Source organism: Camellia sinensis, chromosome 3 (genome assembly GCF_055761805.1).
Source record: "Camellia sinensis isolate YWXY chromosome 3, ASM5576180v1, whole genome shotgun sequence".
Lineage (NCBI taxonomy): Eukaryota > Viridiplantae > Streptophyta > Magnoliopsida > Ericales > Theaceae > Camellia > Camellia sinensis.
Genome location: NC_138963.1, coordinates 57,271,732 through 57,293,763, shown reverse-complemented (window position 1 = coordinate 57,293,763; position 22,032 = coordinate 57,271,732). Strand labels below are relative to the sequence as shown.

At 41.1% G+C, this 22,032-nt stretch overlaps 1 protein-coding gene and 1 long non-coding RNA gene across 3 annotated transcripts; both read right to left on the bottom strand.

Moving 5' to 3' along the window:
• Positions 1-15,241: 15,241 nt before the first annotated feature.
• Positions 15,242-18,292, bottom strand: LOC114320210 (uncharacterized). Of its 2 annotated transcripts, XR_014363931.1 has the most exons (6): positions 17,957-18,292; positions 16,539-16,624; positions 16,260-16,365; positions 15,968-16,028; positions 15,696-15,825; positions 15,242-15,563 (listed from the first exon to the last, which is right to left on the bottom strand). It is a non-coding gene; the product is annotated as an uncharacterized LOC114320210 (long non-coding RNA). The 2 variants fall into 2 exon arrangements; XR_014363930.1 differs by lacking the exon at positions 17,957-18,292 and having other exon boundaries at positions 16,539-17,378.
• A 154-nt stretch (positions 18,293-18,446) lies between these two features.
• On the bottom strand, positions 18,447-19,408 carry LOC145821540 (telomere repeat-binding protein 4-like). The gene is made up of 2 exons (XM_082918064.1): positions 19,328-19,408; positions 18,447-19,229 (listed from the first exon to the last, which is right to left on the bottom strand). Exons 1-2 carry the CDS (start codon positions 19,406-19,408, stop codon positions 18,447-18,449), a joined length of 864 nt encoding a protein of 287 aa, XP_082774190.1.
• Positions 19,409-22,032: the final 2,624 nt, after the last annotated feature.

Genomic DNA, 22,032 nt, shown 5'->3' with positions numbered 1-22,032 from the left:
CTTCCTCCTTGATCTAGGTTAACTTCTTGCAACCAAAGAACAAGCCTTAGAGATATAGATACATATTATCTCTATACCTTTCTCCCTCTCCCTTCTTGTGTGTGTTTCTTGGCTCAAAAGGTGTGTTTTACCTTACTTTTGCACCACTACACACACCATTACACCTTACTCCGAGATTGAAGGACTTGGGAGGTTGTTTCTTGAGTTTTTGGATTGGTTTTGATCAAAAGAGGGAGGCTAGATCATTTGTTCTTCAAGGGTTCTTCAAGGGTGAGCATCTTTCTTTTTATTTCCCAAACTTGCATTGGTTTTCTACCTATTTTGTTTACTGTTTTGGCTCTTGTGTATAACATAAAAAAGGCTCATATTTTCCTGCTCTAGCACTTTCATTAAGGTCACTTTGTGGTTAGAGTGCAAACTCACCCTCATAGGCCTTGTTTGGTCTATTTTGGTGCCTCTTTGTTAAGGTTTTGTTCACTTCAGTGTTTTGGTCTTTTGACCACTGAAAATCAGTGTATTTTAGTGTCAAAAAAGGATGGTTTGAAGTCTTGCATAGGGGAGGAACACCCCTCTCCCTTCATGGTTTGTTTCCTTGCTTTTTGGGCTCAAGAGGGTAGCATGTGTGCTTGATGTTTCTTGGCTTCATTTCAGCATTTTTTTAGGCATCTTAGGTCATATATAACCTCTGTTTTTGGTCGGATTTGGGCCTCCTTGTATGCTTGTAATACTTGCTTTGTATTGCTCCATCTTGCTTAGAAATACATATCATGATTAGGCCATGATTCTTGTGAGAGTTGGCTTAGTTCCATGAAGTTCTTAGTGATGTTTTTTCCATGCTTAAGGTTTATTGGTTATCCTTTTAGCCATGCTTGACATGTTTGTTAGGGTTGCTTTGTATTTTAGCTTAAAAGCTTTGAGCATGTTGACCTCTAACATGTATGTTTGTGATTATCCTCATGATTTAATATCATCTAAGGACCACTTTCTAGTCCAAGAATCATGCTTGTATGTGTGCATGTATGGTCCTTTTCATACCTTGAAGGTGTGTCCTCTCATGCCTAGGAGTGAGCCTTAGCGCATTTGTTTCATAGGGGGTGTTTTAGCTGCCATATTAGGAGTTTTTGGGGTCCTATTTTGCATGCACAAATCCTGTTTTTGCTTTGCTTTAATCATGCCATGAATGGTCATGTTAATGAGGGTGAAATGTTTCCTTTTTGTGCCTTAACTTTGGGACCATGAGTTTGCTTATTCACATGAGTTGATTGTCCATCATTTTGAGCACTTTTGACCACTGTTTTGAGAGGGGTGAGGGTCTGCCCTTTTGCCATTTTAAGCCCTCTTGCATGCTTGCTCCATGTTTCTTGCATAGTTGTTCCATTAAGCTTTGTAGCACATCAATCCCATGGTCAATTTGGTCCATGTTTGTATCATGTTTGTACCTTCTATGCTTGGTATTATACATTTGTCATATTGGTTGCATAATGCTTGTTGTGCTTTACATCTTGGTGGCATGATACATTTGAGCCTTGTTGAGCATTACATGCATTGCATTTACTTGGTTTGGGGTGTCAAACTAAGTGTGGGAATCAAGGACCATTCATACTTCAAGTGATGCAATGTGCCTCGATTCCCGGTCATCGGGACCTTTGACTCCAACTTGATAAGGCCCCGGTTTTCATGTTGTTTGTTGCATGCATCCTCACATCAAATGGCAAATTCGATCCTTTGACCCACCATGTACCATTGATGGTTCAAGGATCGAAAGTCATGCTTCTTTGAGTTCAAAATATGATAAGAAGTAGGACCATGCTTACATGTGTCCAAAAACTCCATGCCATGCACTGTCTGTTCTCTGTTTGCTGTCAAAATTGTCTTCTGCAGGAAGTTTCTGCCGACCGGCAGAATTTAGTGCCGACCGGCACTATCTGGAGTGCCGATGAATCCGATAAAGTGCCGATGGTAATTGTGAAGTGCCGGTGGCAATTCTGTCTGGCCGGTGGTGCTCTGCAGGATGCAAGGAGCTTGTTCCAGTACTTTGGCAATTTTCAGAAAGACAAGGCAGTACAAACAGAGGCGACAAGAGTATAGTACGGGTTTTCCGGGCAGGACGGATTCGAGCATGCATCATCTGCGCACCCCGAGGCAAAGGCTGTGGCCACCCTCTTCTTTCTTTTGTCTCCTTTCTTTTAATTAATTAGGGAATTTTGTAATAATTTTATTTGTTCATTATTTTGGGACTGTAATATTAATTCGAACCCTCTGAGTGAGGGTAAACATGTAATAAGTGTGGGTGAGTGTGTGTATGTCTTCCAATCCCCATTTCTTTCTTCCCTTTTATTTACCTGCTTATGATGGTAGATTAGGGCACATTTATTTTAGCATACCTTATGCTATGCATGCATGCATTCATGCATTTGTTGACATGCACCGGGTTCGGCACATCATGCTAACTGCACTTGTATTTCAATTCCAAGTTGAGTACTTGTTAGTTGCAGCATTTCACATGCCATCTTTAGGATAGCCGAGCCTGTTTAGATTGCATCTTTGCATGTGTTGCATTAGCCATTGTAACATGAACTAGTATCATGCATATGATTACTAACTAATTTCTGTTTTGGCTTGGAGTACTAGGTAAGCTTTTATGCTTTAGCATATCGCATGCGTGTGAATGTTGCCATGATAGCATGATTACCATGAGGCTAGCTGCTTATGTGATATAACTGCTTGAATGCCTGTGGATGGAGGTTGAATTACCTAAATTGGAATAATGCATTAAAACTGTGAGTTTTAAGCCCACTAGATAGTGGCAAAATCATCTTTTCTAAAAGCCCACTTGAGGGTGGCAAAATCTGTATTTTAGCCTACTTGCGAGTAGCAAACCATTTTCAAAACAAACATGAAATGTTTTGTTCCAATTTAGGCGATTTGGTCTATACTTGTTTGCTGCGCGCATAACATAGTAATTCTAGGCTAACAATTGGTTTAAGAACACATAAAGTTTTCAAAAACGGATATCACGGTTAGTAGAGGCCGGTCTTCGGACCGGGCGAAAGGGGGTGCTCATAGCTGACCTTCCCCGATCGTACCCAAGCTCCCGAGCCGAGACAACTCCGGTGATGACGGACATGTGGCCTTCGGCACCGAGTCAGGGTTTCCTAAATTCTCCCATAAAAAATATTTAGGTGGCGACTCTGTATCTGGCAAAGCAGTCCATGTTTGGCACTACTTTTTCAAAAATCTGTTTCTCAAAACGATTTGCCAGATTTGGACTCTTTGGTTCAGATTAAGAACCGTGACACAAATCGAGAGTCCGAACTGTAGCGAGGTCCCCCCCCCACGCGGGCGCTGTTACAGTTTCTGGCGACTCTGCTGGGGAGATTTAGAGAGCTTGACTCGAACTCATGATATCCTGTTTTGATTACACTTATGTGTTTCTTTGCATTGCATGTGCATTGGTGCGCCTAGGAACACAGTGTTTGCCATCTGCCATTCCTGAACGGTTTGCCGGAGGCTTGTCTTGTCAAGGCATGTCCATAAGGCTGACCGGCTATGGGCTCTGACAGCATGGGAACACAAACCCCGGTTTTACCGGGGCACCCTTTTTGACCATTCGACCTAGTGCATATTCGGAATCCATAGTGACCATTCCAAGCTAGGACAGGTTGCTTACCCGATTATAGGTTGTTTGAAACTGCTGTGTGCATAGTGAAACCCTAGCTCCTGACAAAATAGGACAGGGAAACCCTACCCCAACATAGGGGTGTTTTGGCTCTCTCTTACTTGCTATGTGCTTTTAGAGTGTATCTCTATAGGAATGCATATATCAGTTTGCAAGTTTGGGCATCATGCCTGTGGGCATCAGTATTTGGGGAATCAGTTTTACCTGAGGGTATCAATTTTGGGACAGATATTTGGGGAACAGTGATCAGTATTGAGCACAGTCATTCCACTATGATTATATCCGAGCTGAGATGCTGTCTGTTTTCTCTTTTGCAAGGTAGTCCTGGAACCATAGCTTCAGAAGGCTCCGATATCCCCCGGGTACATTGGACTAGTGCTGATAGACTTTGTTAGGTCAGAAATTCAATTCAAGGGTAACCAGTGTTCTTTCGCTGAGGCAAGGCAAAGGAGGGCCAAACAGGGCTCATTGGTTCATCTGATCCGACAGTCACCAGCCACATCACCTTTGTTCAGACTCAGCAGACCATGATGGCACAGGGTTCAGAAGAATTTGTGGCCGTGATAGCAGCGTTAAATCAGGGAACTGCCATGCAGGCTGAGACCAGTATTGAAACGCAGCGCCCACCTGGGGTACCTGCCTCACATCCAGCTTTGGAATCCCAGCCAAACTTTGACCCATTTCCGCCGGTTGAAGATTTGCCGTGTCTGAATTCTCGGGAAAGGTTGACTCAAGCTCAGGTGCTCAGACCCTTGGTGCAGCCTACTGAGAGGCTTCGACCCTTTCATGTTAATGAGCTCAACCCGGCTACAGTGAAGATTGCGAACCTTGAGAAGCAATTCAAAAAGGCCCAGGGCCTTAACTCCATTCCCGACATTGAGGATGGGCACACCGAGGCTGCCGTTCGGCTCCCAGACAGATTCAAAATGCCATGTATTGACCGTTTCGACGGGTCTGGAGATCCAATGGTACATATCCGACTTTTCTTGGATGTCCTAAAGCCGATGGGACTGACTAAGCCACAGAAACTCTCTCTATATGGAAGAACCCTGTCGGGTGTAGCAGCCACTTGGTACGCTAAGTTGGAAGATAAAGTGAAGCAAGACTGGGAAGAATTGGCTGAGGCCTTTGTTGATCAGTATTCCTACAATACCCAAGTTGAAATGACCATGCAAGAGCTTGAAGCAACTCGCCAGAACCCAACAGAGCCTTTTGTGGAATTCATTGCAAGGTGGAGAGCAAAGGCAGCACAAATGACAGATCGTCCTTCTGAGAGGGATCAAGTGCAAATGATGGTGCGAAACCTCGAGCGTGATATGTTGCAAAAGTTGATAGTCGCTCCATTATTCACTTTCAAAAGTTTGCATGAACTGGGGGTTCAGGTCGAGAATGCGTTCAACAGCGGGATCATTCCCAGAACAAGTGAACCGACAAAGAGGGTGATTTCAGGGAGTACCAATGCTGGTAGTAGCGTCATTCCCAAACCCACCGAGATCAATGCAGTCGCCACAGCCAACCCTTTTGCCAAACCAAGCCTACAAACAGCCGGTCCAGCCCGAGCTCAGGGCAGAACTTTCACTCCCCTCTATATGAGCCTGACTAGCGCACTAAAAGCCTTGATGAAAAGAGGGCATCTCAAACCCCTCGATCCTCAACCTCTGCCTAACCCACTTCCAGCCAGACATAATCCCTCCAAGTACTGTATGTACCATCAGCAGCGCGGTCATGGCACCGACCGTTGCTACCGCCTTCGTCATGAGGTCCAAAATCTCATCGACAACCAGACAATAGCTCCACCTTCAGGCCCCAATGACCAAGTACCTCATCCACATCTCAATCTGATCCACACACTGGCCGTCCCTTACGACCCCAGCGTATACATCACCCCGGCCCATCTACCCAAGCCTGAGGTGTTTATCCCAGAAAGCATGAACTTATGCATGATGGGTGCATCTGAACCCCAATTATCTCAAACCCATGAACCCACTACTTCTGAGCTGATGAAGATGATCGAAGATCTTCAGAGAACTGTGGCAGATCTAGCCTTTGGGGTTTTGGCCCCATCATCAACCACATCACGTACCAGGGAGTTCATGTCTAAAGGCTCCCCAACTTTGGGACGGGTTGCATTGGAAGAAGGCCAATCTCTTGACAAAGTGGAAGCGACGGGTAAGAGCAAGGTAGGAGCAGGAAATGGTCACCATGAACACCTTCGCTGGGATATTGAGGCTTTGAAAGCTGAGGGACTGAACAAAGAGCAAGTCCTCGCAGTTGTCGCAAAAACTGTGGATGACACTTTCGCCACTCAGAATGAGAGCAGTCTGAATCAAGGGGCAATTCGGGAGAAGGGCCGCTGTACCAGGAATGTTCCTTTCAGCTCTAAACCCTTGCTCGGAAGAGATCAGCAAACCCAGTCAACGCCTGCCAATCCCTTTGCTGGTGCATCCAGCAAAACTCCACAAACCTCAAAATATCCACCTCGAGGCCAGAGGGTGTTCGCACCACTGTACATGTCTCTATCAGCAGCCTTTAGGATCCTGATTAGAAAGGGGAATTTGAAACCCTTGGAGCCGCGACCACTGCCAGATAGACTTCCTTCCTCCCATGATTCGACCAAGTACTGTGCCTTTCATCAGCAAGTCGGCCATGTCACTAATGGTTGTTTCCGTCTTCGCCACGAAATACAAGATCTGATTGACAATAAGGTCATTGCCACGCCAACTCAGCGAAGTCTATCGTCATTGGATCAGTGAACCTGGGGGATAATGTGATGTGATCGGGGGATGAACCACCTGCGGATGGTGCTCGATTTACTCCAGATGTGGTGTATGGCACGCACTATTTTGAGCATTTGTGAATACTAGTTTTGTATATTCTGACTTGGGTATTGGGTCAGACTTGTTGTGTTGTTTTGAATCTGTTTTGAGTCAGTCTTTTTATTTCAGGTCTGTCTTGTTGTATCGAGTCAGTCCTGTTTTGTTAAGAGTCGGGTGATTCCGGGGGTGTTACCTCGGACATCATTATCTTGTTTTGCGTCTGTCTTTTTGCTTTCTTTTGAGTCTGTTTCTGCCAGGGAGCCAGTGATGCCAACAGATCCGAATGGAACAGCAGTGATTTTCTCACTCTTGTGTTTGCTTCTGCCGTGTGCCAGTTGTGCCAGAAGTATTGAATGGAATGACAGTGCTCTTCGCCTGCCTTTTCTGTGCCTTGAAATCATTGTATCGACCTAAGTTTTTCAAAACTTTTTTTGAACACTGCGGTGAAAACGAAGAGGAAGGAATTCCTCGGGATTTGCAGAACTTTGATCATTTGAGAGAAAGAGAGGCGTGCTAAGCCCTTAATGAATGAGATCATGTTTGTTAATGTGAGTACTGAGAAGGATCCTGGCTTGATCCGGATTGGTCCCACACTGTCTTCAGCGCGAGCGACTAGTCGCTTTCTTAAAAGATTTCAAAAAATGTTTTGCGTGATCCTGCGAAGACTTGTGTGGAATCGCTCTTGAGATTGTGCAGCTTAGGATCCCTCTCAGCCTCGAAATTGGACCCCTCACTTTCAAACCTTGAACCCATTCAGAACGTTCAATGGTCAACCGCCATATGAGGCCTGTGTGGCCAGATTCGAAGCAGCCCTCGGACAAGAGGCAAGAAAGTCAGATCAAGAAGATTAGACCTCATCAGAAGAAGCTTGCAAAGCTAGAACAGAAGTACCCTTCAAACTAGGGGCAAAGATGTTAGACGTGCTCGAAGAGCCGAAGATGAGTCCTCTTGCAAATCAACAGCCACTCTCCTAGATACGGATGGCTTCAAAATCCTACAACCATTTGGTATGGACCAAACTACGCTTTTACCCTTTGAGAGGCTCGCTGGGCCGAAAACCCGGAAGGGCGACCCAGGCAAAAGTTAGAGCAAGAGAAAAATACAAAAAACAAAAAATGCAAAAAAAAGAAAAAAAGAAAGAGAAAATGCAAAAAAAAAAAAGAATGAAAAAGAATGAAAAGAATTGAAAAGAAAAGAAAAACAAAGCTCGCAAGGTCGAAAACCCGCAACGGGCGCCTTGGCAAAAGTTAGAGCCTAAAAAGGAGAGGATAATACCCGAGTGTACCTTAACCCCAAACTACGTAAAGCTTGATTCCCATGTTTGGGATACGTAGGCAACTTCATTCTGAAGTCCAGCCACAAACACTTCTAAATCAATTGTGTCCATGTAATGGTTTTGATCATCTTTGCCTTCTCTGTATTTGAGAGTTTGGTTGTGACCTTCACTGTGAAGACTGATTACAATGTGCTGCGGTGCCATTCAAACAAGGGGCAACTTTCCGTTGCCATTCAATGCGCTGCGGTGCCGTCCAAACAAGGGGCAACTTTCCGTTGCCATACAGTGTGCCACGGTGCCATTCAAACAAGGGGCAACTTTCCATTACCGTGCAGCTCTCTTCAAGCAAGGGGGCAATTTTCCTCCAAATCTGAGGTTGTGCGTCTCAAGAGTAGGTTCCGTGCTTGTTAAGCATTGGCCGTTTGCAAAAATAATTTTTGAGAATTTTTACTGAGGTTGACTGATCTCTCGAAAATTATTCCATCTTTTCCAAAACTGGACCATTTCTTGGACCCAAAAAGGGAAAATTTTCAGTGCTCATAACCTAACTTGCATGATTTTCAAATCAAAAATCAAACAAGTATGTTAATCTAACTCTCATATTGGTCAAAATTGTTTTAGTAGAAAACTAAAAACAAAAAATGGTCAAAATGATGAACTAGGGGCACAGTTGAGTCAGGTGTTCTGTCTTTGCCGAAAGGGCACCGTATTCGCCAGAAAAGGAGCACCACTGAAGGTGAGCGCAAAAGGGCAGAAAGCTCTCTCATCCTCCACGCAACGAGGTATCAAGCCAAGTGCGAAGCACGGATGGGAACGGATCGAGATATTCCACTCTCTCATCTGGACAGATCTAACCACGTCCAAACTCCCCATCAGGGCATCATCAACCGATGTTAGCTGCAGATTTGCTACACACCCAGTTGTAGCACAACCCCTCTGTGGGAGAAACTTATTGTTGTGAACAAGAGTCTAGTGAAATACCAGGGGCAAGAGCCCGCAATTTGCTGTTTATCCATCAATCACCTAGGGGAGGGATAAAAAATGAGAGATTAAAGAATAGAGAGATGTGCGTTGAGAGGAAAAGTGAGGAAAAGGGCTTTTTCAGAAAAACAGAGCCTGAGGGCCGAGCGATGTGAGAATCACAAATGAGAAAGGGTGGGAAACAATACCCGGGGAAACAGGCTCCATGTGCACATTTTGAGTCTTGTGTTTTATTTTGTCTGTCTCGATTCTTGTTTTGAGTCGCTTCGAGTGTTACTCGATGTGTTTAGGTTGTTTACCTTTGTTTTTCTCTTGTCGAGTCGTTTTGGCTGTGGCCAGTCGTCGGCTCAATACCCGGTTAAGAACTCATTTCTCAATTTCCAAAAAATCATCTTGTGCTCAGAGTGCTGTGCCATTCTCCACATTTGTGCAAAACAGTATTTGTTCTTTCATAAAACTGCAGGGTCCACCCCCGATAAGTGTGAACAGTAGAACAAGGACCTATCTGAAGCTATGTAGGTTCCAGACTGCAAAGCAAAAGCAAAAAAGGAAAATTTGGAGCATCTTAGGGTGTTCCAGCTTTGGCAAGATCCAAGACTGCATTTCAGGTGCACCTTTCCAGACCTCGCCATTTCTCTGGAGTATGAGTGTATCTCGACCCCAAGTGTAAGCCTGCTTCAAGTTAGAATGGCAATTAAAGCAGCAGCAGATGTTATCTCTCGCCAATATAAACGGGGTGTCCTCTTTTGAGCTAAGCGTATTGCCAAGTCCTCCGAAAGGTAAATCGGAGGCACCAGAGTACATGTTTGATGCCCTTCCATTGCATAGAATATGTTTTCTTTCGATTCTGCATAGAATATGCTTTCAATATTGCATAGAATATGCTCCTGTTTCTTGCATAGAAAATGCTCGTATCTTTTGCATAGAAAATGCACTCTTCCGTACTTGCATAGAAAATGCACCTCATTTGCATAGAACATGCATTCACTCGCACTATCTTGTGCACTTACACTTTGTATCTCACTAGCACTGTCTTGTGCATCTTGTGGTTGTATCTCATTCGCACTATTTTGTGCATTGCATTTCAATTGCGCTGTTTAGTGTATTGCACTGTCTTGTGCATTTCAAATCACTCGCGCTGTTTAGCGTATCGCACTGTTTAGTGCATTTCAATCGCGTTGTTTAGCGTATCGCACTGTCTTGTGCATTTCAAATCATTCGCGCTATTTTGCGCATCGCACTGTTTTGTGCAGTTTATCATTCGCGCTATTTTGCGCATCGCACTGTTTTGTGCAGCTATGTTCGCGCTACTTTGCGCACCTCCATCGCACTGTTTTGTGCAGTTTACATTCGCGCTATTTTGCGCACCTCAATCGCACTATTTTGTGCAGTTTATCATTCGTGCTATTTTGCGCATTGCACTGTTTTGTGCAGTTTACATTCGCACTATTTTGCGCACCTCAATCGCACTATTTTGTGCAGTTTATCATTCGCGCTATTTTGCGCATTGCACTGTTTTGTGCAGTTTACATTCGCGCTATTTTGCGCACCTCAATTGCACTGTTTTGTGCAGTTTATCATTCGCGTTATTTTGCGCATCGCACTGTTTTGTGCAGTTTACATTTCGCGCTATTTTGCGCACCTCAATCGCACTGTTTTGTGCAGTTTATCATTCGCGCTATTTTGCGCATCGCACTGTTTTGTGCAGCTATGTTCGCGCTATTTTGCGCACCTCAATCGCACTATTTTGTGCAGTTTATCATTCGCGCTATTTTGCGCATTGCACTGTTTTGTGCAGTTTACATTCGCGCTATTTTGCGCACCTCAATCGCACTATTTTGTGCAGTTTATCATTCGCGCTATTTTGCGCATTGTACTGTTTTGTGCAGTTTACATTCGCGCTATTTTGCGCACCTCAATCGCACTGTTTTGTGCAGTTTATCATTCGCGCTATTTTGCACATTGCACTGTTTTGTGCAGTTTACATTCGTGCTATTTTGCGCATCGCACTGTTTTGTGCAGTTTACATTTCGCGCTATTTCGCGCATCTCAATCGCACTTTCTTGTGCATTTCATCTCACTCGCACTGTTTTGTGCATTTCAAATCACTCGCACTTTCTTGCGCATCGCACTGTTTTGTGCACCTTACTTGCATTTTGCATGCATTCTATCGCGCTATCTTGCGCACCTCACTTGTACTTGTTAGTACATTGCATTGTTTTGAATACAAACCGGCTTCGCGTAGCGTATAAGTCCAATTGTCAAAGTCTTCTTTCATATCATTTGCATCCTGCCCCTGAACTACGCTGGTTTGATTCCTTGCAAAGGGATACGTAGGCAGCCTGCGGGCACAACCATTCATTCATTTGTATTTCGTTTGTTTGTCCAAGTCTTCGGCCCTGTCAAAAATGGGTCGTCTCTGGGCTTTGACATTCACTCCCGTCATTGTTATGACTTTCGAGTTCTGTCAAAGAGGGGCAACTGTAGACACCCCATTTTTGACCGTCCTCAAGACTTGGACGTCACCGTTTGAATACTCGGTGATTATCCCTGTTTGTGTTTGTTTGGAGTTCCCGGAGGTCTCGGCTCGCGCGCCCTGCCTCAGGATCTCCGAACTTGACCGTTTAGTGTCTGGTTTTGCACCAAACACTTGTGTTTTGCCTTTGAGAAGCAGGGAATGCCTTGTGAGGCATCCCCACACACCACCGGCAGTGGCTAGAGGCCACCGGATGGTCTTTTTCTTCCATCGGCACTTTTGTTTGCCGGTCGGCACACTTTATTGCCGGTCGGCATAGTTTGTTGCCGGTCGGCACTGTTTTTTGTCGAAGTGACATTTTTGGGCAGCCGACCACAGTTCATCCACTTTTTGGAGATCTTTTACGCCAGCTGTGATAGCTGGAACCAACTCTCCCCTCCTCCATACACGTGTATGGAGGGATTTCCCTCTAGCCAAGCTTGTTGAATAAGCTTTGAGGGAGTCTTATAAGAAGAGGGTCTTCCTCCTTGATCTAGGTTAACTTCTTGCAACCAAAGAACAAGCCTTAGAGATATAGATACATATTATCTCTATACCTTTCTCCCTCTCCCTTCTTGTGTGTGTTTCTTGGCTCAAAAGGTGTGTTTTACCTTACTTTTGCACCACTACACACACCATTACACCTTACTCCGAGATTGAAGGACTTGGGAGGTTGTTTCTTGAGTTTTTGGATTGGTTTTGATCAAAAGAGGGAGGCTAGATCATTTGTTCTTCAAGGGTTCTTCAAGGGTGAGCATCTTTCTTTTTATTCCCCAAACTTGCATTGGTTTTCTACCTATTTTGTTTACTGTTTTGGCTCTTGTGTATAACATAAAAAAGGCTCATATTTTCCTGCTCTAGCACTTTCATTAAGGTCACTTTGTGGTTAGAGTGCAAACTCACCCACATAGGCCTTGTTTGGTCTATTTTGGTGCCTCTTTGTTAAGGTTTTGTTCACTTCAGTGTTTTGGTCTTTTGACCACTGAAAATCAGTGTATTTTAGTGTCAAAAAAGGATGGTTTGAAGTCTTGCATAGGGGAGGGACACCCCTCTCCCTTCATGGTTTGTTTCCTTGCTTTTTGGGCTCAAGAGGGTAGCATGTGTGCTTGATGTTTCTTGGCTTCATTTCAGCATTTTTTTAGGCATCTTAGGTCATATATAACCTCTGTTTTTGGTCGGATTTGGGCCTCCTTGTATGCTTGTAATACTTGCTTTGTATTGCTCCATCTTGCTTAGAAATACATATCATGATTAGGCCATGATTCTTGTGAGAGTTGGCTTAGTTCCATGAAGTTCTTAGTGATGTTTTTTCCATGCTTAAGGTTTATTGGTTATCCTTTTAGCCATGCTTGACATGTTTGTTAGGGTTGCTTTGTATTTTAGCTTAAAAGCTTTGAGCATGTTGACCTCTAACATGTATGTTTGTGATTATCCTCATGATTTAATATCATCTAAGGACCACTTTCTAGTCCAAGAATCATGCTTGTATGTGTGCATGTATGGTCCTTTTCATACCTTGAAGGTGTGTCCTCTCATGCCTAGGAGTGAGCCTTAGCGCATTTGTTTCATAGGGGGTGTTTTAGCTGCCATATTAGGAGTTTTTGGGGTCCTATTTTGCATGCACAAATCCTGTTTTTGCTTTGCTTTAATCATGCCATGAATGGTCATGTTAATGAGGGTGAAATGTTTCCTTTTTGTGCCTTAACTTTGGGACCATAAGTTTGCTTATTCACATGAGTTGATTGTCCATCATTTTGAGCACTTTTGACCACTGTTTTGAGAGGGGTGAGGGTCTGCCCTTTTGCCATTTTAAGCCCTCTTGCATGCTTGCTCCATGTTTCTTGCATAGTTGTTCCATTAAGCTTTGTAGCACATCAATCCCATGGTCAATTTGGTCCATGTTTGTATCATGTTTGTACCTTCTATGCTTGGTATTATACATTTGTCATATTGGTTGCATAATGCTTGTTGTGCTTTACATCTTGGTGGCATGATACATTTGAGCCTTGTTGAGCATTACATGCATTGCATTTACTTGGTTTGGGGTGTCAAACTAAGTGTGGGAATCAAGGACCATTCATACTTCAAGTGATGCAATGTGCCTCGATTCCCGGTCATCAGGACCTTTGACTCCAACTTGATAAGGCCCCGGTTTTCATGTTGTTTGTTGCATGCATCCTCACATCAAATGGCAAATTCGATCATTTGACCCACCATGTACCATTGATGGTTCAAGGATCGAAAGTCATGCTTCTTTGAGTTCAAAATATGATAAGAAGTAGGACCATGCTTACATGTGTCCAAAAACTCCATGCCATGCACTGTCTGTTCTCTGTTTGCTGTCAAAATTGTCTTCTGCAGGAAGTTTCTGCCGACCGGCAGAATTTAGTGCCGACCGGCACTATCTGGAGTGCCGATGAATCCGATAAAGTGCCGATGGTAATTGTGAAGTGCCGGTGACAATTCTGTCTGGCCGGTGGTGCTCTGCAGGATGCAAGGAGCTTGTTCCAGTACTTTGGCAATTTTCAGAAAGACAAGGCAGTACAAACAGAGGCGACAAGAGTATAGTACGGGTTTTCCGGGCAGGACGGATTCGAGCATACATCATCTGCGCACCCCGAGGCAGAGGCTGTGGCCACCCTCTTCTTTCTTTTGTCTCCTTTCTTTTAATTAATTAGGGAATTTTGTAATAATTTTATTTGTTCATTATTTTGGGACTGTAATATTAATTCGAACCCTCTGAGTGAGGGTAAACATGTAATAAGTGTGGGTGAGTGTGTGTATGTCTTCCAATCCCCATTTCTTTCTTCCCTTTTATTTACCTGCTTATGATGGTAGATTAGGGCACATTTATTTTAGCATACCTTATGCTATGCATGCATGCATTCATGCATTTGTTGACATGCACCGGGTTCGGCACATCATGCTAACTGCACTTGTATTTCAATTCCAAGTTGAGTACTTGTTTGTTGCAGCATTTCATATGCCATCTTTAGGATAGCCGAGCCTGTTTAGATTGCATCTTTGCATGTGTTGCATTAGCCATTTTAACATGAACTAGTATCATGCATATGATTACTAACTAGTTTCTGTTTTGGCTTGGAGTACTAGGTAAGCTTTTATGCTTTAGCATATCGCATGCGTGTGAATGTTGCCATGATAGCATGATTACCATGAGGCTAGCTGCTTATGTGATATAACTGCTTGAATGCCTGTGGATGGAGGTTGAATTACCTAAATTGGAATAATGCATTAAAACTGTGAGTTTTAAGCCCACTAGATAGTGGCAAAATCATCTTTTCTAAAAGCCCACTTGAGGGTGGCAAAATCTGTATTTTAGCCTACTTGCGAGTAGCAAACCATTTTCAAAACAAACATGAAATGTTTTGTTCCAATTTGGGCGATTTGGTCTATACTTGTTTGCTGCGCGCATAACATAGTAATTCTAGGCTAACAATTGGTTTAAGAACACATAAAGTTTTCAAAAACGGATATCACGGTTAGTAGAGGCCGGTCTTCGGACCGGGCGAAAGGGGGTGCTCATAGCTGACCTTCCCCGATCGTACCCAAGCTCCCGAGCCGAGACAACTCCGGTGATGACGGACATGTGGCCTTCGGCACCGAGTCAGGGTTTTCTAAATTCTCCCATAAAAAATATTTAGGTGGCGACTCTGTATCTGGCAAAGCAGTCCATGTTTGGCACTACTTTTTCAAAAATCTGTTTCTCAAAACGATTTGCCAGATTTGGACTCTTTGGTTCAGATTAAGAACCGTGACACAAATCGAGAGTCCGAACTGTAGCGAGGTCCCCCCCCCACGCGGACGCTGTTACAACAGAGCTCCAATATTTACTACATTCGGCTTTGAGGAAGAAACACCAGCATTTCCAGTCCTAACCATGACTTTCATGGGCACCCACAGACAAAATAACGCCACCATCAATGTTCTCCTAATGAATAGACCAATCTCCATTTCTATGCAAGCCAGCAATTGCCTAAACTGATTATTCAGCAATTTCAGATTAGCATTGTTTCATGAATGTTTTAAAAAATCAAACACTTGTCAACAGATGCAACAAGCAAGTGAAGCTTACAATACAAAGCTTGAAGATATAGGATCAAGCTTACCAGACAAAGTGGGTCCCAAAACTCTCAGAACCCACGTTCTCAAAAAAAGAAAAAAAAGAAAAAAAAAGTGATATCAAAATAAAATAGATTGTGTGAGCTCAATTGTAGCCTTCTGACTGCATGTCCAAACAGTACGATCAACTGCATTGCTGGGAGCTAGTGTTAGGTCCTGAGAGAGAGAGAGAGAGAGAGAGAGAGAGAGAGAGTGATGTCAAGATAATTGTTTTTAAGTGAATTCACTACAAATCACCAAAAGGAGGAGCCCATGTATGTGTACTAGTTAAAAAGACAAAAGGTGTACCATCCTCGAAAGAGCTAATATCCCAAGTTATCAACAATATCCCTAATGCTGTGGATCAATTACACAGTTGTCTTCCACTCCATCCAAGTGTTCATCCCTCTTTGTAGAGGGCAGAGCACCAATCAACTGTCTCCTCCTTGCAACAAGGTTTAAAAAGAACATCAATGAACGTATGGCAGAAATAGAAAAAAAAAATTAGAATCTCATGGTTTTAGAAGATAGAAATAGAAAGAAAAAAAAATATATTGCAAAAGTAATGCAGAACAATTTACCTCATAGCCCATAAAATACAAGCTAAATTTCATTTCTGGAAAATCCAACCTCTTAAGCAACCTGTAATATGCAACGAAGAAATTCATATCAAAATTCAATTTCATAGACTGTAGATTTACTCCTAACTTTCCTTTTTTATGAGCAATAAGAAACTATTATAAAAGAAAAGGGATACAAGGCAACTAAAAGAATTCCTTGGCACCCTCCAAATTTTTAAATATACTTCTCTAAGGTTCTTGTGATTGATAACGAACTTAGAAGTGCCTTTGCGGGATGCTTGTGCAACGTTACCTTAGGGGTTAATTCATGCCTTCCTTGAGCGAAAACCTTGCAGCCAAATAGGTCTTCAAATCTGGAACTGCCTCAATGGCCTTTATCAAAGCCCAAAATCAGCTACCTGCTTTAACCAAGTATAATATGCACCCAATTGTATAAGAGCCCAAGCAATTATACATGACAACTAACTACAACTTCATCTTCTTTTCTCTTTCCATTTTTTTTAATAACATCCATATACTCTAAAAAGGCTAGGAAAAAAGAAATGAATCTATGCCAAAGATTATGGCTTACCCCATCAAGAAGGTATTCCAATGCCCTTGCTACATCTACAGCTATTTGAATCCTCAAATCCCAACTCAATGGTTCAAGCTTTTCAGCTGAACATCCAAATACTGGATATAAAAAAAAAAATACAAAAAAAAAAAAATATATGACAGAAAATTGAAAATGCACACAAATTCTATCTTCTCTCATTGGGCTGTTACATTGCTGGTTTGATTTTAGTATATCATATGGCTAAACATGCTATGTTCTTTCAGATCACATATATAACTCTACTGATGATTAATTAACTCATTTCCAATGACTAGTCAGTCATTCAAGAAGCAAAGTTTTTGAACTGGATTTAAACTCAAACTAGAAAGTATGTCAGTTCACAGAAACACTGAGAAAATAAACAGACAACTGGGGGAAAGAGCATAGTAATGGTATAAAAACTCTTGCAAAAAAAAAAAAAAGGTAAACTAATACAGGGGAACAGGAGAGCCTACAGACATCACCAACCATGAACTACCATTTTTCAGATAAACTAACACGAAAAACTAATACCAATTTATAACTTTGTTCTAGAGGTCAGTTCCTTTAACCAAAAAATGCAAATAAACATAATCACACAGGTTATGATGAACTTGTTCAAGGGAAGTCAAAGCACATCCAACACTGTTGCAGATGAAGTTGTAAATGATTCCAAAATCTAGCAATGCAACGGTTGAATAAAACCACAATAACATGCCCAACCGCCACATTCCTTTATACTAGTACAAAGTATTCTTCATTATTATGGTATGCCCTTTTTCCTGTAGTGACAACCTAATTAAAATGCATGTAAAACACCCATAACTATATGAATCCTAGAGAAATATAAGACACAAACCCAACAAGATCATCCAAATGAAAACATCCCTATGGGCCCTACCAATGGACCATTGTCTCACCATTGGTATCACATTATAAAAAAGCATGATCATCACAAATTATATAAATGTGTTTTTTCTTTTTTTTTAAGCTAAAGAATGAAAAAATTACAGAGTTAATCAGCAGATTTGACAATGATAAGGTAGAGAATGAAAAATGTACCTGAGATAAGAGCAAGAGAGATCAGCAAGAACAGATTGATTTTGGATCTGCGATTTGATGAAGAACAAATCGATTTTGATGAAGAGCACAAACACAGACACTAGCAGTCTCAACAAGTTAAAAACCAAAATAATTTTTTTTTTTTAAAAAAAACCACAAAGACAAACACTCTAAATAACAAAATCAAAGATGATAATCCAATATTGTTTAGTTTTTGTGTGTGTGTGGAAATGAAGTTAGTGCATATAAATGTGTGTATATATAGGTAAGTAGATAACATAGATAGATTCAAATAGAGAAGTAGGTGAAGGTGAATTGAGATGAATTAGACGAAGAGAGAGAGAGAAGCGAACTAGTGATGAGGACATGAGATCTGCAGTGCTTGCAGTAATAGACAAAGAGATCGGAGTCTGGACTATCTGGTGCCCGTCCTCACTTGATTAGCCTCGAGATCGGTGAAGAACAGCTAGAGCAAACTGTTGCGGTTGAGTTCTGTGTGTTTGAGCTTCAAATCAAGAGTTGTTGAGCTTCGATCAACATTGATAAATAACATACAATGCAAAATCTGCAATCGATTGAGCGAGCAAAAGAGAGAGTCTGTGTGTTTGAGATTCAAAATCGAGGGTTTTGGAAGAGAGAGAGAGAGTGTTTAAGCTTCAAATCGGGATTGTGGAAGAGGTAGAGAAAGTGAGAGACAGAGTCCAGGATGGTGTTAATAAATTGGCCCAACACGAAATCGTTTAACGGAGATCAAAGACAACGTTTTCAAAACGCTGTGTGTAATGAATCTACAATGGCGTTTCCATAAACACCACAAAGCAAACGTTGCAATATGCCCTTTTTTTAGTAGTGGTTGCCAATAAATAGTGGTGACCTGAAGGTCTTTGTTGTGGTGCTAGGTTGAGAGCACCCGGAAGAGTTTTCGTCATCATCTCTAATAACTAACTTTACATCATCCCGACATGCAGGGAAAGAACTACTAGGAATTTGATCAATGCATGAAGGCAACTTCACCCTATTGTTTACACTAACTAAAGCAGGAGGTTTCCTATCCCTAACTGCCAGATCATCCGAACTGCACCTATCAGCCTTGGTAACATTTAATGCATTTCCAGCCTTTGGTGACTCTATTTTTATCTTTTTCTTATTTTCATTCCCTACTGTAAAATCACAAGACTCCTGGAACCCAGAGGAAGCTACTTCTAATTTGCTGGCAGAGCTTCCAAGTTGAATCTTGCTTTTTAACTTCTTAGCAGAACCAACCTTCTCCGAGCAATCAGAAGTTGTTATTACAGAGGCAAGTCCCCAACAATCATCAATATGGGCATGTGAAAATTCCTTTAAACTATGACGTAGAGCAGGAGCATGAGAAGCAAGCTCTGAAAAAGAAAAGCTCCTATCACAGCTTCCTCGACCACAAGGTTCAGCCTTTGAAGGATTATCTTCATCCTTCTGCTCTTTCTTGAATGAATCTTTCACAATTGTGCACAGTTTTTTTCCAGTTAATGCATTACCAAAACTAGGAGAATTTTCTCCCTCTAACAATAACTTGCCAGCTACAGTAGCCAATAAGTAAAATGCGCACATTTGATTGTCATCAACATTCTTCCTAAATGGGACCCTCCTCTAAAACAAGAGAAGGAATTAAAATTAGAAGTCAAAAAGTAGAGCAGAAGAGGAAAAAATTAGAAGGGTTAATGGGCTAGAATGGAAGTTATATTTACCCTAGCTGATCTGGTAGCTCGAGGTGTGGGAGGCACCTGATAATCATTAAATCCATAGTCTAGTCTCTTCTGCAACACCATACCTCAGAGATCATGCCAGAAACTCAACAAATGCAAAACACAGGCATTACCAAATATCTTTCACGGTCCAAAAGAAGCCTAGACAAATGAACACCTGCCAATCACTAAAGCTCAGGCAATGCAAGAATTAGAAGAGATCCTGTCGACAAACAAAGATTACCAGTGAGGGTAATGCTAGGGAAAGGGGAAGATTAAAATTAAATGGGGTCACAATAATGAGAAAAGACATGGTAGAATGGTATATTAGGATAATAGACCAAGTAAAATGGCAAGGCAGTATTCATGGAAAGGCTTTATTGAATTGAGTATAATAAGTTACTCTATTTATTCATAACAAACAAAAGAACAATAATGCAATTTCATAAACCACAAAATATATATATACACACATATATGGTTCAAAGCCCTTACATTCAAGTCAAAACAAAAAAGGGAAAAATAAGTGTATACTCTATCACATTGAAGTGCAAAGGAACATGGATTGAAATCAACCAAAGGGAAAAAAAAATGCAAAATTTAAAATGGCAAAATCCTGCAAGGTACTCAAGTTCATGGAGAAAACAGTGAAAGTAACACAGCAACATTCACCATGTTCCCCACAAGCCCCACATCCCAGTACAAAAACAAATCAAAACTTAGGCAATCATATCCTTGCTATAATTTTCAAATTGCAGGAATTATTTAAAACTAATATTCTACCATTAAGATATCAAAATCCATAAATCAAATATTGCCAATGCCCTAATTGAAGAAGTTGTTATCCTTACAGCAAAAGTAACCTATGGTGACAAAAATTAGTGAAGAAAATATATTTCGTCACTAAATAAGAATAATTCGTGTGGAATTTATAAATTTTGTCACATATAATAAAAAAATAAAAATAATAGGTGATGAAATTTATTTTCGTCAATAAATATTTCCTTTTAGGTGAAAAAAAATTAAGTTTCGTCACCAAAAAGTTTCCTGCTAATTTTTTTGGGTGGCGCCAAAATTTTTGGACTTCTAGTGAGAAAAAAAATTGTCACTAATTATAAAATTATTTGTGAGGAATATATTTTCGTCACCAATAATTTTTAATATTTTTGAGATCTTTTGGCGAATGTTGTCACCAATTTTGGTGGAAAAATTTTGATGTATTGAGTGGCAATGAAAAAAAAAAGGGTATTAATTTTTTAACCCCTTTTCTGTTTATCATCTCTCTCTCTCTCTCTCTCTCTCTCTCAAAATAGGGTAATAATTTTTTTGACCCCTTTTCTGTTTATCAACTCTCTCTCTCTCTCTCTCTCTCTAAACACACGCATGTTACCACGCCGCCATTGATCTTTGCCCTCACTACTCCACCTTCAATGCCTACACTATTGTTTGCCCTTCTTGTATACACAGGACTCCACTCTCTGCATCAAACTCAGGTTCTTTTTTCTCTATTTTTTTTTCCTTGTATTGCATCAATTTAATTGAGTTGTTTCAATTTTTTTATGGGTTTTCAATCTTCAAAATTTTTTTAGCTTATAATCTAGCTTTGTTGTTGATTTGGTAAATAAATTAGTAAAGAAAACAAATTTCGTCACTAAATAAGAATAATCCATGAGGAATTATAAATTTTGTCACGTATAATAAAAAAGCAAAAATAAAAGGTGACGAAATTTATTTTCGTCAATAAATACTTCCTTTTAGGTGAGAAAAAAAAATAAGTTTCGTCACCGAAAGTTTTCTTGCTAATTTTTTTGGATGTCGCCAAAATTTTGACACTTTTGGTGAGAAAAAAAATTGTCACCAATTATAAACTAATTTATGAGGAATATATTTTTGTCACCAATAATTTTAAATATATATATATTTTTTAGAAACTTGATTTTAAATATTTTAAGACCATTTGGTGAGGAATATATTTTTACAGTCCCATTTTGTAGCTCGAAAAAGCTGAGGCTCGAAATGGCTCGAATCGCAAAACGACGTCGTTTCGCTATTTTTTTTTCCTTCTCTCTATTCTGAAACAGAGAGGATGAAGAAGAAAGAAGAAGAAGAAGAAGAAGAAGAAGAAGAAGAGATGGAGCAGGGAAGGGGACCAATCATAGATCATCATCAACAATAACCACAACAACACACAACATCATCATCATCATCATCAAACACAACACACTGATCTACCACAACAAACCAAACAAATCAAAATTAAAAAAAAAACCAAACACAGATCTACCACAACACACAACATCATCATCATCATCAAACACAGATTTTCAAAATCAAAAAAAAAAAAAAAAACCAAACACAGATCTCGCACCGTCACCCATTACTGTCGCCATCGCCTATCGCCATCTCTCTCTCTTTCTCTCTCTGTTCACCCTTCCTCACTTTCTTCTCTCTTCTCTCGCTTTCTCTCACACTCTCTCTCTTCCTCCCTCTCTTGTTTCAGATACAAAAGAGAAAGAAGGAAAAAAAATAAATTAAAAAATAGCAAAACGACGTCGTTTTGCGATTCAGGCCAATCGAGCCTTGGACTTTTCGAGCTACAAGCTATTTTTCATATTTTTATCACTAATTTTGAAGGGAAAATTTTGCCATATTGGGCAGTAATGAAAAAAAATAGACTACAATTTTTCCTCATTTTTTATTTTTGTGTT